At 39.4% G+C, this 19,182-nt stretch overlaps 1 protein-coding gene across 1 annotated transcript in view; it reads right to left on the bottom strand.

Annotated features, from left to right (window-relative positions):
- Nucleotides 1–1,334: 1,334 nt before the first annotated feature.
- Ifih1 (interferon induced with helicase C domain 1) overlaps nucleotides 1,335–19,182 on the bottom strand; it is a 48,426-nt gene continuing 30,578 nt past the window's right edge. Inside the window, exons 6-16 of the mRNA XM_005346478.3 lie at nucleotides 15,813–16,023; nucleotides 14,517–14,734; nucleotides 13,128–13,244; nucleotides 11,806–11,929; nucleotides 11,045–11,305; nucleotides 10,067–10,326; nucleotides 7,922–8,071; nucleotides 5,889–6,050; nucleotides 3,580–3,770; nucleotides 2,994–3,084; nucleotides 1,335–2,899 (exon numbers count right to left, since the gene is read on the bottom strand). Of these exons, the coding sequence (XP_005346535.1) occupies nucleotides 2,720–2,899; nucleotides 2,994–3,084; nucleotides 3,580–3,770; nucleotides 5,889–6,050; nucleotides 7,922–8,071; nucleotides 10,067–10,326; nucleotides 11,045–11,305; nucleotides 11,806–11,929; nucleotides 13,128–13,244; nucleotides 14,517–14,734; nucleotides 15,813–16,023 (1,965 nt within the window). The 3' untranslated portion in view covers nucleotides 1,335–2,719. The remainder of the gene's footprint in view (nucleotides 2,900–2,993; nucleotides 3,085–3,579; nucleotides 3,771–5,888; nucleotides 6,051–7,921; nucleotides 8,072–10,066; nucleotides 10,327–11,044; nucleotides 11,306–11,805; nucleotides 11,930–13,127; nucleotides 13,245–14,516; nucleotides 14,735–15,812; nucleotides 16,024–19,182) is intronic.

A 19,182-nucleotide genomic window follows, 5' to 3' on the forward strand; every position in this document is an offset into this window, starting at 1 on the left:
TGACCTTAAAGAAATTAGTGGCTTACTCTCAAAGTCCCCAAACTAGTAAAGAGTCACACCTGAGTTTATCTTATCCCACACTCTATGTACAAAAACAAATGATATCTAGCAAGACTAAATATGGCAAAAAAATAAGTTTCTAATTAACATCATAATTCTTAGAATTCTTGGAACAGCCTCAAGTCTGTGTCTTGTTTTGCGCTTAATGCTCTGACTCACACAGTTGTTTACCAGTTTCATGAGTTATTTTGTGCTAAGGGTTGAGTGAGCAATACTTTTCTTGCAAGCTCTCCCCATTTCTGTCCTGGAAATGTAAATGCAGCTGAATTCTGGGAAGTGACATCTGGATTTTGTTTTTGAAGGATCCTAAGAGACATCTGCTGAAGAAGTGGCAAAGAATGACTTCATATCTGAGTAAGGAGCAGAGTGACGTGGCAGAAGCCTTAGGTGAGGCACAAGATGTCAAAGGTACCCGGTGGGTGGCTTAACTTGGGCAGTGTAAATGTTCATCTTTCTCTTTATTACTCTGCTCTAACTTCTCTGAAATGTGTTTGAGACTCCCACATCTTCAAAGCTGTAATAACAAGGGAAACTCAAACTCTTCCTCGGTTTTGCCAGTTGAGTGGTAAACAACGCCTTCTGGGCCGACTTATTTTCTCTGAGGCGGTACTTTCAGCTGCAGCCGCTATTGAATTGCAGAGATGAAAATGTCTACTTCTTTCATAGCACACTTTACTTTGAACACCTACTTGTGACATGTACTAAAAGCTTTGGTGAAATCATTTCATATTCATGGGCTATGTTTTAGAACGGACAGGGAGCCATAAGCACAAACCATGGAAATGTTAGGGTAGTTAGGGAACTTTAATCCAACCACTTAAGAGTCCAGAAGAAACACAGATGTGTGGTATGAAGTCACTGAAGGGCATTCAAACAACTGAAGAACAAAAACTAAGGCATTCTCAAGCCGGGATTAATGGCTTCGCCTCACAGGTACGTTCTGGTAACCAATGTTAAGGATTCTACACTATTTAGTAATAATTAATCAAGATACAACACTAATTATAGTGGTTTTAAAAATAAAGTATGTTTTCTATAGTTCAAGCTGCCAGGTATCATCACATATTAAATTATATAGTATCTGAAATATATGCCCTTAACTTTAAAGAAGAAACATCTCTTTTTATTGAAACAAAAAGGGTAAAACATTGACAAGAATATTTGTTGATACCTCAAAAGCAGACCGCATGTGTTACTGTGATCCATTAAGATATCTTAGATATTTGGTTTCTTGCATAGTTTCCAAACATTTTAGAATAAATAAATACTTTAAATAGTCAGATGGAATTTTTAAGGCATTTAAAGAAAACTAACTCTTTTTTTGTGTGTTTATATTCCCAAGAGCTCTGATTAGTACATTCATCTTAGCTCAGGTCTTATCAATAAAAGATTCAAAATATCTTAATATGCATGTGCGTTTCTCACAAAAACATTTCATGAAATTAAAACACTTTCAAAGAACGTGATTATCTTTCAAAGTAAATTATGTTCCTGTTACTCTAGTTAAGTAACATGAGATTCCTTAGTAGCTTTGAGAGTTTCTCCTGCTGGCCTTGAAAAAAATCACATGAGATATAGTTAGGGTAGGCTCCTGAAGAGGCAACAGAATAAAGCATTCCTAGGATGTGAGAGCAATTCCTAGTGGAAATGTAGCAAGAAAGCAGAAACCCTAGCCAGACAGCTGAAAGGAAGCAAATTCTGAGTGAGCACGGAAGTGGATTCTTTTTTGCTGTGGAAGAGAAGAGTCTGGCAAACCTTGATTACAGTCTTGTGTGGAAACTCTAGCTAGACATTTGACCTACACAACAGCTGCTTTAATAAATGGGTATATTTAAAATCACAAAACACAAAATGCGATAAATCTTTACATAATTAAACAAATGCAGCATAAACAAAAGTGACACATCTTTACACAGTTAAAATAATATTCCACAGAATAAACAAATATAATACATCTTTGCCCAGATAAAATAATATTCCACATTGATCCATGACAGAACTGGCTGAGATTGGTATCTGGGATTCTTCTCTCTTATACTCCGGTATTTTCCACAAAACTGTAACACTCTACACTAGTGAGTATTATTGGTAGATTTTCTTCATCCCTATTGTTTTAGTTACTTTTTTTCCATTGTTGTGATAACATGCCCTGACCAATGCAATGTGGGCAGGAAGGATTTCTTGTAGTGCCCAGTTTAAGGTCATAATCCATTCCTGTGGGGATGTCACAGCAGCAGGAGCTTGGGGTAGCTTGTCATATTGCATTCCACAGTCAAGAAGCAGAATTATGAGTGAAAATGGAGGCTCAGTTAGTTTTCTCAGTTTTATACAGTCAAGGACCCAAGCCTGGAGAATGGGACCATTCGCAGTGGTCAGTTCTTCCTACCTTAATCAAGTTAAAACAATCCCTTAAAGGCAACCCCAGAAGCCCATCTCCCAGGTGATGCCAGAGCTCATCAAACTGACAATTTAGATTAACAATTACATTTATAACTCCAGTAAGGAGTATGCATTGTGTTCTTTCTTTACACAAGTTAAAACAAAACAAAAACAATCGTTTATATATACTTGTATTAGCTCAGTGGTGTAATGACAACATCAATCAAAATCATACTACAGTTTGAGTTGGCAACATTGTAAACTAAGCATGATTCAAGAGCTAGTCTTCATCACTATACAGGCAATATTCTGAGCAATCAAGAGCAGGGAATCTGATCGGCAGTTCCACCCACTTCTTATACTGTTTCTTTGATGAGTCATTTTGGAAATCCACTACAAAATTCCTTATTTTGAGACAAGGCAAATCTAAACCTTTGTGCACCATCATGGTTCCCCAAGCCTAGAAAACAAGAGAGAAAGGAAAAATCAAATGCCCATTCAATTTAACATTCCTTTTGGCCAAAGTACAATGGAACCCACTAAAGTTTGCTCACCTGGCCACATTTGCAGATAATCTCTCCATTTGTTTGATAATCTGCAAACTTCTTTTGCAGTGCTTTGTTTTCTCTTACAATGTAGAGTCTTCTAAAACAGTCCCAGAGGAAAGAGCAACAGTGAGACTTGACAAAATGACAGTACACAGTCACGGGTTCATCATGTGGGACTTAACAATCACCCAACATGGCTGGGTAATCTTGTATCTTGTTCTTTCTCATCTGCTCCCCATGATTTTTGTAATAAAATAGATGGATGTCCCCATCCTACACTGTCCCTGGGTCTCCTTTGAGGTCCGCTGTTATTTTAACTTTTCAGTCATTCAGAATACTTGAGATCAGATACTGACATCTGCATGTTAAGTGCCTTGTGTCAAAAGAGCTTTGTGTCTTAGCTTGACTCCCTGTCTCAAGGGAGATTACTTACAAAACAGACTCAAGAGATCAGATTATATGAGAGGGACTAGAAAGGGGAAAATTGTGAAAAGAAAGGAAATCTCACTCTCACTGTGTAAGCAGAATGATTGCAATGGCATGAACCTCACCTCTGCTAAAGAAATCTAGACCTGGGTCTGGCTGCACTCACTTGAATTCCGGTGTCATGTTGACATGATGCATCTTCTCAATCACGTGGATGTCTTCTCCCGAGCAGACGAGCATACTACAATTTTTGCAGAGTAGAGTTATTAATGATGGGTTGTTATTGTAATGCTTTGCAATACTTCTTTTGATTTTCATTTTCTTTTCCAATATACTTTGTACCTGTAACTTCAAAATCTGTGTGGAGACAAGAATAGTGAATTAAATATTTCTTCATAGTTTTATGGACATGAATGAGCTGAAATTCACATATCTTAGATTGTACTCTAGAAGATAAAAATGAAGAGACAACAGCACCAGATGAATCTAGTATACAGTCTTCTACTGTAGTCAATGCCTACCTAAGTCCAAATACAATGGAAGGAAGGAATGAAAGGTGTTGGGTCAAGTGGTGCGCGATGTTTGGGTTCATTCTAGATGTTTGATATAATTTTAACTTTGCAGTAAGACTGACATTTTATGACATACAAAACAGACTTTGTCTTTTGTGTCAACTCTCACTTTCTATTCGTGGTTGCCTACACACTGCTGACAGCTGCTCTCTCAGTAACTGGTAAGCAGGAATTCTTTCTGGGAGTCTCGAGTCTAACAACACTGTACATAGTATACTTCATTGCTGTTCTTTCTCTTCCATCCATCTGAGAAGTCTTGAGAGGGCAGATCTCTTGCTCAAGGGACACCGAGAAAGGCAGTCCATTCTGGAGGCCCTGGATGGATCATTTGTCATGATTTGAATACTGCTGGCACCTCTGTATTCATGCGTGAATTGGACCCACAAAGTCTTGTGTTAATAATAGTATTAGGGGAAGTGAAACTTAATCTAGTTGTGTGCTTAGAAACGGGGCCTTTGAGAAAAGATTATCTTGGATTAGGAGTTAGGGGTGGAAGCCACAGAATTGAATTATGGTGGCTTTGTGAGGGCAGAGAGGGCACACAGAAGTTGAGGAACATATACATTCCTGCCATATGGGATAACAGATCGGGGGGTGAGGGCTTACAGAACCCTCCCTGTTCTTAGACCTTATCGATTTAACGCTGAGTCAAACTCATAAACCTCTTTACATTATAAATCAGTGTACCTCAGGTACTTCTTAAAGTAATGAAAGGCTAACTAGTACAATGTTTTAGTCTACGGTTTGGGAGACTCTGACCTGTGAACTACAGAGTATCCTAGAATCCACCTAAACAACTTAGTCTTAAAGCATCAGCTTTTATAAGAATCTCACTAAGTCATTGCCTTTAGTCATAAATATGAGGGAATAACTTTATTGCAGGATCATTTAGTGAAAAAAATGTTTGGTTTACTTTATATTTAAGGGGTTTTAAAATGTAAGTTTGTATGAAAACCTGGCCAGGAAACCTTGGAGTTGGTTACATACTTTGCACACCAATTTGAAAGCACCCCTCCCTAAAACTCTATTTAAGGGAGAGCCAATTCTAATGTTAAGAAACTAACATTCACACCCATATGCAAGGGTGTGAATTTTCTTCTAAATGGATTGTTTGCTATTATAGGAGTTACAGTCTTTACTTCAGTGGTATGAAAGTTTCCTGAAATATTGTATAAATATATTCTTTTTTCCCCCACTGTGTGCTTTCGCCCAATTCAAATAAACTGTTAGTAAATTGAGATTCAGCTATATGACATATTATGTACATTTTGATCATTCCGAACCATGGGGCCATCCTCGTACCTCAGTCTTCTGAATGCTGTGATTACAGACACGAGCCATCAAGGCTGGCTACACAATCCAATTCTAAGGTCATAGTGCTCACGACTGTATGATATGCACAACACTGCGAGATTTGTGTTTATTGTTTGTCTCCCCCCATCCTCACCGAGCACACATTAGAATCTCTACTACATATAGCATATGTTTTATATGGCACCATGGTCTCTGTTTCTAGAATACTGCCTGGCAGACAATAGTCATTTTTATAAATATTTCTGTAATAAAGACACTGTATTTGTATATATGGATTGGATCAAACTGAAACTACCAGGTAGGTTTTAATGAGCGAGTTTCACAAGTCTTTCTGGAAAAGGGCAGCCTAATTTTGTATTACCAAAGTTGATGTTTGGTTTCCCTGCAATGAACAAAATTTCCCCCCATTTCCTGCCCTCCCATAGATCTTGGGGCTTTTTGTGAATCTGGACTAAGCACAAATCTTCAGACAGGAGGTGATAACTCAGCACAATTTCTGTCTGGAGAAGTAGCCACACAGACATCGGTGGCCACCAAACGTACCCATTTTCAGATGAAAACTAAACTCAACAGTGGCCAAGAACAATACCTCATGCTCATACTCCTCTGGTTTCATATTCTGAACACGCTTTATAGCTTTATACATCATCTTCTCTCGGAAATCATTAACAATCTCACGTTCAGTAACTCCCGATCCACTGCTGGTGACCAGGACATAAGTGCTTTCATCGGCTCTGGCTCGACCGCGGGCCTGAGAACATCAACAAAGAAACAAGCGATGTGTCTTGCTGTGAGCCGTTCCTGGGAAGATAGTCTTTGTGGGTATCAAGCCTTCAAATGATCTCTCCATTCTCAATAGAGATAGTTATTCCCCATGGCTTGTAGATAAACTTTTTCAAACTTAAATGTCCTCTAATGCAATGTTCTAGAATGATTTTGGCAACTCTAAGAAGCTCTGCTGCACCCTGAGCAACTGTTATAAACCACGAAAACCCTGAGCAGCGGCTTGGACCAGTGAAGCCATCTATTTGAAAGGAGGAAGGATGAGGACAAGGCACATTTCTGGCCTTGGCACCAGGGCTTCTGCGCACACAGAACTGTTCCTGGCAACCTACTTTGGACTTTACACATTTCTCCAGAAAAATATGCACATAAAAAGAGACCAAATTTTTTTTGTTCTAAAATTTTCATTTGTGTAAACAACAAAAAATGACAATATCCACTTCCCATTTGCCCTCCCCAACATGCATCTTCATGTCCTCTTCCTGAGTTTTAATGACCACTAAGGCCATTCATTTAGTGGCCCCATAAGTGCGTGGGTCTCAGGCCATCCAATAGAGCATAAACAACCTAGCACTGATAGAGTGGAACTCACTAGATCCAATCGGTCATTGGAGTTGATATTGACACATTCTTCATAGTAGAAGCTTGGTTACCTAGCTTAAGAGCTTAGCTGTCAACTATAATACTATTCCTTGGCAAACTTGATATTATAGTCAGAAACCTCTGACTTACTTCCACTTCCTGAAATAATCTAAATGGATGTCATTGGTTAAGATCACTTCCTGAAATAATCTAACTGACCAATGACATCCATCTTCAATAACTTGTCATGCACGAAAGGATGAAATAAAACCCTTTCATGTTTATAGAATAATGTCCTGTATTTTCTTCATCTTAAGTCCTCTAAATACCATGGCATTGTTAATATAGGTGAGCAAGAGAGCTGTGAGATTTGGATGCAAACCGAGAACTATTCATTTATTTATTGACCCCACTCAAGATTTTATAGGAAACTAAATATATAGAAAAGTTGAGTGACTGAAGGAGGAAAACACAGAACTGCTGGGTTCCCTGAGGTCTGAATGGGTTACTTTGTCAGACATTTGTGGACAGTGTGGTTCAGATTCCTGATTCCACTAGGGAATCACTGACATCTTAAGACTGAGGAGGCCTCTTCTGAGCTTTGTAATAGGGCCAATTTTATGCATGGTCTTGGAAAAATCTCAGGACACAGAAATAGCAACCAAAATAGGGTTGTTTGTTAAATTATAAGAAGTTGCCATAGTAGTTCAACAAACAGCAGTCATATAAGAGGCTTTGCTTGCAATTCTTTCAGATTGGTCTTTTAGCAGAAACACAGTTGTTTACTTAAAGCTAAAGAGCGACGTGGGATTTCCCTCTGTGTGCTGTGATTACCAGTGATTAATAAAGAAACTGCTTTGGACCTATAGCAAGGCAGAACTTAGCTAGGTGGGGAAAATTAAACTGAATGCTGGGAGGAAGAAGGTGGAGTCAGAGAGAAGCCGTGTAGCCCCTCCAGAGCCGGATGGAACTTTATCCAGTAAGTCACTGCCATGTGGCAATACACAGATTAATGGAAATGGGTTAAATTAATATATAAAAGTTAGCCAATAAGAAACTAGAGCTAATGGACCAAGCAGTGTTTTAAGTAATATAGTTTCTGTGTGATTATTTTGGGTCTGAGCTGCCAGTCGGCAGGGAAACAAACAAGTGGCCTTATTACAACAGAGGTTTTGTGTTGTTTTAGTAAAAGGGAGGAATCCATATAGGCACACAGGAATGAGAAGGAACATGCTAGGTACAGATCTCTGAGCATACCTGGACCATGGCTATTTCATTAGTGACGAGGCCATAGCGAATAACGATATTGCATTCTTTGATATCCAGGCCTTCCTCTGCCACTGTGGTAGCGATAAGCAGATTTATTTTTCCAGTGCGAAATTTACTAATGACTTCTTTTTGTTCATTCTGTGGAAACATTTTAATAAATTAAATTTTGTGATGCTAAACACATTCAGATCTTCTAATTAGGAGAAGAAATCATAAATTGCAACTGGTCAGTGCAAATCAGAGGATTAGATCATGCGTGGATTTGCCGCCATCTGTTTTTGGCAATGAACAAAGACATGATGGTGAGACAACATTTGATTTCCAATCTGGGATTACCGCACAATAACAAAAATATTTCCATCCTGCAGTCTGGAGGTGGGAAGAGCATTCTTTATGCCAAGGAAATAAATTGATGGGCGATTTGGGAGGAAGAAAAGGGAGAGAGGTGTTGCTGGCTCAGAAAAGGCTTGGCAGGGACAGGCTAAAATAGGGTTTACCTTTCAGTACGTCAACCCCAGAGTCTGAGATTCAGGGAATTAAAAAAAAAATCACTGAACCATTTATATCAGTTTTGGGACATAGAAAATTTCCCATGTATATTGCAGTTGGTCACTTGAAGGATCACCCAGGAAAAAAACAAACACAAAAACCTACAGAACAGTCCAGAAAGGATATAGGAGAGTGTCAAAGTGCCGGGTGTCTCCAGGGAGGGGAGCTGGAAAAGTGGGTAGCAGCGCTACTCTTTAATTTTACTTTGAGGAAGATTGAACTTTAAACAGGGTAAATATAAGGCCTAGTCAAAAGACAATAGAAATTAAAAGCACATGACTATATGACTGCAGCCTAATCACCATGAGTATTTTTTTTAAATGTGAACTTTGAAAGTTAATATAAGTCAATTGAAATCCAACCTCCGGCCTTGACATTAGAGAAACAGCTGAGCGTAAGTCCCATCTGATGTGGACAGTCGGGGGTGTTCATTTCCTCACAGCTCTCATCAAAGCTGCTAGCCTCTGGCATCAGCACACACTACTGTCCTCATAAACTAAGCAACCTTAACCTTCTAGACCAAGTGTGTGCTCTCTTACGCCCTTTCCTCTCTTCTTAAAGGCAACGTGAGTTTTTGTTTGTCTCATCACTGTGGAAGAACATGATAGAAACCTCCCTGACAAATCTTTGCACCTTCTACCTTCTTCCTTCACACCCATTGATTTAAAAAAAAAAAAATCGTGTCTTTGATTTTAGCATACAGCTGTGCCTTCATTTCAAAGAGTACTTGAATACGAAATTCCAGGCTCAGGGCTCTAAGCCCTCAGGATCAAGTACGTGCCTAACTGTTATCAGGATGGATGGGTCCACTCCAGTTCACAAGGTGAGACCGCAGGGCTGGCAGCCCCTAGATTTAAATCAGCTACCACCAGGGAGTGCACAGGTAGTGAGTGTCAGGGTGAGAGATTTCAATTTTTCTTCTCTTAAACACTAAATAAATTTGGTTTGTTCCACTGTGTGAAACAGTGATGGCCTATCACAGAACTGAAGGGTCTCCTCCCCAAGCCAGACCCAAGGGAAAGTTAGCTTTCCGAAGAATATTTAAACAGGTAAAACGATTTTTTAAACACAAAAACCATTTACAAGCGTCTTTTTTTCTCTCAGAAACGGTTTTTACTGTGCATATAATAAATAATATCATTTTAAGAGTCTGGCAAAGGAGCAGAAGCCTTCTCAAAAACCCTGTTCCTAACACAGCCAGTACGTTAATTCCTCAGGTTCTTATAGGCTTTATTTTACAAATATTTGCTGCACAGTTTGGGCTGTAACCCACACATCCTGTGCAGCTTTGAATTCCCACTTGACTTTATATTGTGAATATTCCTTTGCGATGTTGTTAAGGTAAAAGTTCCTCATCTTTACAAGAGGCACCAAACTTCAGAAATCCCCGAAAGTATGTAAAAAGAAAAGGGAATTCCGAGATGTCACTTAACTCATCGAGTACCAGCTAACAGCCTACCATTAATTCAAAAATTAAGAGCCTCCTGGGATTCTGTTTGAGATGGCGAAAGGATCGAGAAGTATCGCAAGCAATTAGAAAGGACTGGTTGGAGGGTAAGAAACCACTCCAAGAAGTTGCTGCACCTGCGTCATGGGCTTGACCTCACTGCTGTGTCCCGCTCCGATGAGATGATGCGCTTTGATGCCGACTTCTGCGAGCTTTTCATTCTCCGTAATCCACTGGGAAAGGGCATAGGTGCTCTGCCGCGTTTTTGTGAAAATAATTCCTCGAGATGATTCCTCAGACTTTGTAAATTGCTCCAATATAGTGTTTCTTAATTTAATGAGTTTTTCATTTTCATATTTTGGGTTTTCAGCAAGTTTTTTCAGCATTTTCTTGTTATCTTTAAAAATAATTATTAATGTAGTTAGCATGATGTAGCTACCCCACTAAGCTCGCATGTGTGTGTGTGCGCGCGCACACACACACACACACACACACACACAACCTATTATGTACCATACATATGTCCAATTTCTATTGGTTAGTTCAAGAAGAAACTGACTTTAAAACTATTAAAAATAAAATTAGCTTGCATTTGTAAGTTAAATAAAAAATTTAGGTGGTGGTGCATACTTTTAAGGTGGTATACACACCTTTAATCCCAGAACTTGGGAGGCAGATACAAGTGGATCTCTGTGAGTTCGAGACCAGCCTGGTCTACAGTGCAAGTCCCAGACAGGATCCAAAGTTGCAGAGAAACCCTGTCTTGAGTCTCGAAAAACAAACAAACAAAAAAATCACACTGTCAGTTATTACATAATGATTCCCTAAAACAGGACTCATCTGTAGGTGATCTTCTTGTGATATATATAGTGTTTAGACTTGTTAATTAATTAATTGCAATGGTCTGAACAATAAAAGCTGGATGGTCAAATGGTTAATATGATCACACAATTAAAAGTTAACCTGTGGTATCAATTATAAATCACAGTCTTCATAAAATTATTTTTGTTTTAAGATGAATTTTGAAGGCATTCTGTAAAACTCAAAGAGAGCAGTGAGTCTCTGTCTGAGAGGTCAGGGCAGGAACCTGGGCTCTGTGTTACACTGAATCTTACCAAAGAATAAATTCATGAGAAATTTATCTGTTTCGTCCAGCTTCCGAGGTTTCTTTACATCGTCATTGCTGCTGGCATCGTCTCCGCTCTCATCGTCATCCTCTAGGGCCGCGAGCTTCTTTTCTTTCTCGTCGCTGTAGAAAGTTTCCAGGTGACTGTATGCGTCAATCATCCGGATCGTGTCATTGATTTGTAGGGCTTCGTTGTACTTCCTCAAGTGCTCTGCACAGACACGGTCTTTGCGGTTTCCATCTTTAGCAGCTGTGGAAGAAAACAACTCTGTGAGCGAGGCAAAGGGCAGAGAACCGTCCTACAACTGTGTTGTAAACTTGATTTGGTTGTGGCCCCGAAGTGAATTCACTGCGGTGTTAGGATGAGCAAGGCTCCATATGCGCCACGGGCTCTAAAGGGGCTGGTTGTCAATGCCAACGCTTGCTGCTTGAGCTCAGTATGAGCAGGAACGTGGACCTGAACCACGGCTGAACAGCTTGGAAAAACACGTCAGTAAAATTGCCTTTGGAGACAGAGCTGTTGATAGCTGCCTTAATACTTTATATATAATAAATGAAAGTGAAAACCGGGTGAATTGACACCTCTTCCCTCAGATGAGGAGTTAGAACATGTGTGGGCTTGCCCTACACACAAAACAGAAATTCTGCTTGATGTTCCATTTGCTTTCAGATTGTTTCTGAGTCTGAGAGCATCATCTAAAAATCTTGGTGTAAACAAGGAAAAAACTGTTAGATTGAGACCCAAATTACCTTTATTTTCCATACGAATGGCCCATTGCTCATAAGGCTGGGTTCCAAAATCTGACATTGGATTCATTTGGCAGTAAGTTTGGATGCTGGTCATAATTTCTATAAGTTTCTCTTTAAATGGATTCTAAAAACAATTACACAAATATTACTAAGTGGCATTGTCTTTGTTAAAATAATTTATATATTATAATTGATTCAGAATCATGAATTAGACAGTGTAACAGAATAACCTGTGACCACTTCTTTGTATGCTGTGTTTGGCTTTTACCATTTTGCTTCTACCATCAGGACACCAATCCTGACACCATAAACCTCTATCATAAATTGCCCATCTAAATTTCTTAAAAAGTCAGTATTACAACCCTTGAAAGCTAAAGGCAATTACAAATATTTATTGAATCACTGTCACAATTACTTAGACAGTCTTTAATTGTAGTTAGGTAACATTCCTCTGTGATTATCAGGTACCACTATTTCTTCCAAAATACAAGCAATCGACATCATTTGGAAAAATCTAGATATGAATTCAACTTGAATAAAGTTCAAAATCAGTCAAGACAAATAGTTTCCCTTAGCATGGGAACTGGAAAAAGAAGGAGTCTAGAGGGCCTTGTAACGTACTGTCTAGTTATCTAAATTTTTCCTACTTCATGTTCTGGCTGTGTGGGAGCCTAGCCAGTTTGGTTGTTCACCTTCCTAGACATGGACGGAGGGGGGAGGACCTTGGACTTTCCACAGGGCAGGGAACCCTGACTGCTCTTCAGATTGGAGAGGGAGGGGGTGAGGAGTGGGGGGAGGGGGAGAAGGGTGGGAGGAGGGGGAGGGAAATGGGAGGATGGGAGGAGGGGGAAACTTTTTTTTTCCTTTTTCTCAATAAAAAAAATAAATAAAAAATAAATAAATAAATACTTAAAAAAAAACCAAAAAACCAATCTTGCAAAGCATCAAGTCAGTAAGAGGGCATTAACTGCTACAATCCCTGTAATTTAGCCATCCCATGCTCCTCAGCCCAATGCTCCCCCTCCTCCAAGAACCGCATGTAGTCAAATCCTGAACTATGCTCCATCTAAGACAGGAGGAGGAGGAGGAGGAGGATGGTGAGGAAAATTTCTAGTAGTGTTGCTGCCTTTTGTCAGTTTTTAAAAGTATAAAATGATGACTGCTTTGATAAAAAATGTTAAATGCGACTACTCATTTGGTGAATGTAAAAGAACCCCGGCCATCTTTAAACATAAGTGTATATATATATATATATATATATATATATATATATATATATATGGCATTGCCAGACAAATACATATGAACTGTTTGGAACATACTTCTCTGGTGTCATCAGCAATCACAAACTTCTTGCATGGTTCCTTTATTTGGTGTTTAAGTTGATCAAGATTCTCTTTCACTGTTTTAATGGTAAAGGCATCAAGATTGGCACATATCTGAAAGAGAGACACGTTAAGTATTCTTTTCTTACAACCGAATGCATAGTTTTATGTCAATAAAGTGTAATATGAAGCTTTTTGCACAAATATGTAGTATAACATTCCGTTCAAGTAATATGCTACATTATATTAAATGTACCATTTTAGCAATGCCTACTATGGATGTATTCAACCAATTATCAATAATATTTGTTCTGGTTCTAAAGGTGTGTTCTACGTCTAATTCTAGAAAAAGATGTCATTTAAATTCCATTTCATAGCTTAGGAAATAGAACAATTTATGCAAATTAGAAGGGTAGTTTTGTGGCAGCTGCTATCTGTCTGTATTAGGCTGCGACATTAATGGCCACGCTCTTATCCATGCATTTCCACTCTTTTCTACATACGAAGAAAGCACAAAGGGAGGGGCCTCCTTCTTCTTGGTGCCTAGTCATAGGCAGCAGTTAGCCTTTACTCCAGTAATAAGGTATATCCTGGAGACAATCCTTTTCTAATTTTTTTTTACTTTAGCAGTTTCTACTGAATTCCACTCCAACGAGAGGCTTCTTAGGTACCCTGATGGTCTCACCTGAGGTCAACAGCAGCACTGTAAATAGCACCCCTATTTGGGGAAGTTGATGGGTGCATCTTTAATAAAAGATCCTCATATTCCTATTTCCCACTCCCCCACTTCCCATCCCCAAACCCTTATTGAAGGGACAGGGTCTCACTCAGCAGCATGAGCTGGCCTGGAACTTGCTGCAAACTCCCAGCAATCTGCTTGGCTCTGCTTCCCAAGTGCCAGGATTAAAGGCAAGAACCACTACATTTGCATCTTTTATCTCTTCGTGTGAGTAACCCATATCCTAGACTGACACATAGTGGAAAAAGACACAAAAAGCATGCTGCTTTGAAAGTCATGGAAGAACAAGCCATCAGCAAGGAAAATTATCAGCATGTGTGGTTTAACTCTGTGTCTGTATCAAGAGATCATGGTGCTCAAGTGTTGAAGTAGAATAGCTGCAAAGGCATTCTATTCAACCCAAACTTCTCAATAATTTTGGTTGTGAGCCTAGCCATCTCTACAGTCCTTCTCACTAATTATATCCAGCTTATATCGTTTATGAAGGATATTGCCATGTTGTAGAAGATTGAGTCGGTTTTCTAGAGGCAACGCAAACAACCTTCAAGGATGACGTCGGCACTTGAACTCTCAACACATACTGAAAATCCTAAGAAGCCTAGGCACTCGACAGAGCTGGGAGGTTGCTCATAAACTCAGAGACTTACATTTAAAATATGTTTTTCAGCCTCGGCTTGCTTTTTGGCTCCTCCAACACCTGGTGAAGCTGTCAGTCCTAGGATCTGTGGCAGGGGAATTACTGGCTTGTTTTGTTTCTTGAGGCCATTGTTTTTCAACTTCTGCTTCAAATACCGCCTCATGATGTTGTTGTACACCGCCTCCTTGTTGGTATGATGGCATTCGTCAATGATAATGAGGGAGAAATCTGAACAGAAAAGGTGGGAAGTGTTCACCCAAACTGGCCTAGAACAGTAGGACAAGAGCCTTGAAGCTAAAGGAAAGAGCTACCACACTGCATGTCAGTCATCCGGAAGAATACTGGTACAGCCCTTCTTCAGTCTGCTGCTGTGACTTTATCCACAAATACAACTTTACCCATTATTACCATGCATGAATAAAAAAACTCATATGTGGTCATCATGACTCTGTTCCTATTAGCTATTATCCCTGTCTCAGAACAAGATCCAGAAAGTGTTAGTGAAACTCATACCTTTCTTCCAAACAAACAACAAACAAACATCAAACACAAAAATCAAATCTTCCCACAGGGCTCCACTTTTGTTCTTGAACAAAATTTTAACTTTAGCTTGAGAAACTCTATTTTTATTACAGCAAGTGAAAGTATGCTATTTAGAGAGGGATGATTTTGTGTTGTTTAAAGCTTGCATCTAATTATTGTGATAACTTTTACTTTTCTCGGTCTTTCTCCTAATCATTTAATTATTCCAAATGGTGTAGGCAGGATTGTAGCCTTACTCTACAGTAAAGAAGGTAGTTCTAATAGGATCTATCACTAAATTTTAAAATTATATATATATAATATTTTATATATATGATATATATTTATATTACAAGGTAATTATTCTCTCAGAGAGACATAAGCAGAATGATAGCACAAAGGAAGAGCAATTGGCCTCTAAAAGGAAGGCTTTGGAGGAACTCTGGTAAGCAGTAGGCCAGTCAAATGTTAAGTTGACACTCTGTAGTGTGTGTGCCTGTGTGTGTGTGTGTGAAATAATGGAAGAACATAGTGAGTGCTTGATGCCTGAGTTAGTATCGAGATACTTATGCAAAAGCAAGCCATCAAGTTAGACATTTTTCTGTTTTTGTTCATTTTTCCAGGAGGTAGAGCACTTCAATGAAGCCTCAGGAAATAAAAAAATAACTTAGATAAACTAAGGTTAATTTTTATCAAGTAAAAAATGATACAAGGAGCAGCCTTTGTTACTATCTTTAATATCTCTATCAGTCTTTTTTCTAAAAATCATCACACTCCAACACACCTGACAGCTGCACACCATCGTCCTCTCCACGCTCCAGATTTAAGAGGGAATTCTCCAGGATCTGAGCTGTGCTGATGATGACATCATAAGACTTGACAACCTCTGGAAACGATATCTTCAGCTGGGTATCACCACTCAATCCAATAATGCGATACCATTTCTTCAAAAATGGATTGAACTCTTTGCGGAAAAGCTGCTCAGCTAACATTACCTTTATAAATGGGAACACACAAGAGTTTTATTTTAAATTCAGAAGACGGAGAGAAGAAAGCAAATTGCAAGATACAGAGGCATATCAGGCAAAGGACTGTGTGTGGACTAGTAAGAGAAATGTTTACACTGAATCAGCTAATTTGATATGACCATCTATATATCATTCCATCTATCCATCTGACACTAAATACCCATTGTGTTTGTATCAGATGTAGACACGGCATCCAGAACACAAAGGTATTTAAGATAAGACTGCTGACTTAGAGAAACTCAGTCTAGCTGAGCACATATTCTAGAGATCATTTATCCCTAGTGCCTGGGATCCTGCTAAAGGCTATTTGACTGTGAGAGTGGGAAGAGCAAGGAACGCGGGCAGTGGCGTCAACACATTTGTAGGACAATGTTTAGGATGAGAAAGAATGAACTACCAGGATGGGCTTTGATGTCTCCATGAAAACAGAGTAGCGAGAACGGGTGAGAGAGGTAGAAATTTTGCTTCCTTTCTAGTCAGCGTGGTATGTTGCAATAACCGGTGACAGCAACTACTGGAACCCCAGTGCCACTTCCACATTTCAAGTCATTCGACTCCTGGACCAAGAGGAAGATGAGCTCATCTATGTTACTTTTAAATTTTGTTTTTTTTTTTTTTTGTTTGAGAAAGGGTATTATCACAGAGTCTAGGCTGGCCTTGAATTCCCTATGTAGCTTAGGATAACCTTGAATTCCCGATCCCTCTGTCTCTACCTCTTCATTGCTGGAATTACAAGGAAATACCACCAAGCATGAATTGTGCTATGTGAGGTACTGAGGATTGACCTCTAGACTTCCTGTTTGCTAGGCAAATACCCTAACACCTGAGCTGTGTGGCCAATCCCAGGCTATCTTGAGGGTTCTTGCGGACTACTTAATTAGATAAAGATGTGTTACATTTGTTTATGCTGTGGAATATTACTTTCCCTGAGTAAAGGTGTGTTACATTTGTTTCTGCTGCCTTTGTTTAACGATGTAAGGATGTGTTACAATTGTTTTTTTTGCTGTGTTTGTTTAGTTATTAAAAATAAATGTTGCTTGCCATGCCTGCCTACAGCACCTGATTGGTCTAATTAAAAGATGAACAGGAAGGAGAGGAATCGGTGGGGCTGGCAGGCAGAGAGAATACGTAGGAAGAAGAATAGAGGCTCAAGAGAGGATAGGAAAAAGAAGAGAACAGAGGAGGAAAAAGAGAGAGACAGCCAGCACCAGCCAGCCAGAAACAGAAGAAGCAGGGAAAGTGGGACACACAGAAAGAAAAGGGTAAATCCCTAAGGCAAAACATAGACAAAGAGAAACAGGTTAAGTTGTAAGAGGATAAGAGAAGGCTGAACATTCGTAACTAATGGGAAGTCCCTGTGCCATGATTTGGAAGCTGGTTGGTGGCCCAAAAGAAAAAGCCTGCTACAGGTTCCATTCTAGAAGGATGTAAAACTGGAAGTCCAGGAATACATAGTATAGCAAATAGAAAACTGGCAGGAAGAATGTCATGGCCAAGCTTCAGCACAAGCACCATCAGTTTCTCATAATGATCACATTACCTGATAATTCAGTCACTGTTGGATAATCCTGAGACTCGCTCTGGGTGGCATTGACTTCCTACTCAAGGACACAGAGAAAGCCAGATGCAAGTCTGACATGGCTAATTGGGAGGTGTGTGGTCCTCTTGGAGCCTTTTCCTGAGATATGACACAGTGCGTGCCAAGACTAATCAAGCCCAACTGCTACCCACTTCTGCTGAATCATATGGGGCTGCATCCCAGCATCGGAAGGAACCTGGGATTTATCCCTCGTGATGGTGAAGCCCTAGATAGGAAACGGAAAGTCTGGGAGCACAGGTGGTGTTTGCTTTTCTCTCTGCACTTGAAGGCTATAACTTTGGAAAGGATGGAGACAAAAGGAAATGGTATTAGAGACTAGAATTTCTGCATTCTAGATTAAAAGTTATAAGACATTGCTATTGGGCTAAACATGAACATGTTGTCTTACTAAGTCAGAGATTTCCTGAAGAAAAAAAATCAATAATTAAAGTTGAAGTTATTTTAATTAGGTTTGAGAAAAACCTTACAGTACGCAATTATGATGTAAATAGAGAGCTAGTGGGAAGAATTTTAGTAATCTCAAAGGAAACAAGAATGAGGCAGAAAAGGACTGGGTGATGCTCTCAGTGCTCATCTGTGGAGAAAAAGCCAAATTTGAAATGCCACGGCCTCCGTGGGTATCAGACATGCATGTACTGCATGGCATGCATGTAGTCAAAACACTCATACGTGTAAAATAATAAAAACCGATCTAAAATGATCAAGTAGCATGAAGAATAATATGGAAAATATTGGGTGCTTGCACTGAAAGCCTGAAACTTAGTTTCAGAAAAATAAATTAAAAAGATTTTCAGCTTAGTATGTATTCAAATGAAAAGGAACCAGGGATTTTAAGCTGATAAGAAGATGCAGCTAATGTTGAAGTCTGTGATGGACAAATGTCCTCAGACCCGGGCTGGATGTCAATCTCATTTCCCTTCACTCCACGCCCCTAAGACTGCATCTACAGCATTTTCTCCAACTCTAAACACTGGGTCTGGGAGAACTCCAAATCTTGGGCGGCCTGGGAATTGTGTTACATGAATAATGGCAGGATGTTGCCTTTTCCTTATAAAGTGTTGTTACAAAACCAGAGAATGAGGTTTGTGCTCCAGAATGACTTAGGAAAGAGTGACCGTGTGTTCCACAGAAACATAAGTTTGCGTGAATATTCACATGGATGGAGCTCCTTGAGCAGCAAGTGTGGAAAGAATAGCTGTGGTTATTTTGAAAGATGGGAGATGTTCTTGGTACCAGGCATATCTCCGCCAAAAAAGAAGGCTACATCCCAAAGGCCCCCTCAACTCTTATGATCAGTGGTCCTATGACCAGATAATGGAAATTAGGGAAGGGAAAGAATGGAAAATAATAACTGAACGTTCATGGTTTAGATGAGGTGGTGAAGATAACACAGAGAGAAGAATCCAAAAGAGAATCTCTGAGATGAGAGAAAATGAGGCTGAAATGCAGAAAAGGGCAAATTGTCCCAGAGAAACAAAGGCATTGGTTTAAGAGCCTTTAAGTGCCTGGATAATAATTTAACATTC

The sequence above is a fragment of the Microtus ochrogaster genome, chromosome 4 (genome assembly GCF_000317375.1).
Source record: "Microtus ochrogaster isolate Prairie Vole_2 chromosome 4, MicOch1.0, whole genome shotgun sequence".
Classification (NCBI taxonomy): Eukaryota; Metazoa; Chordata; class Mammalia; order Rodentia; family Cricetidae; genus Microtus; species Microtus ochrogaster.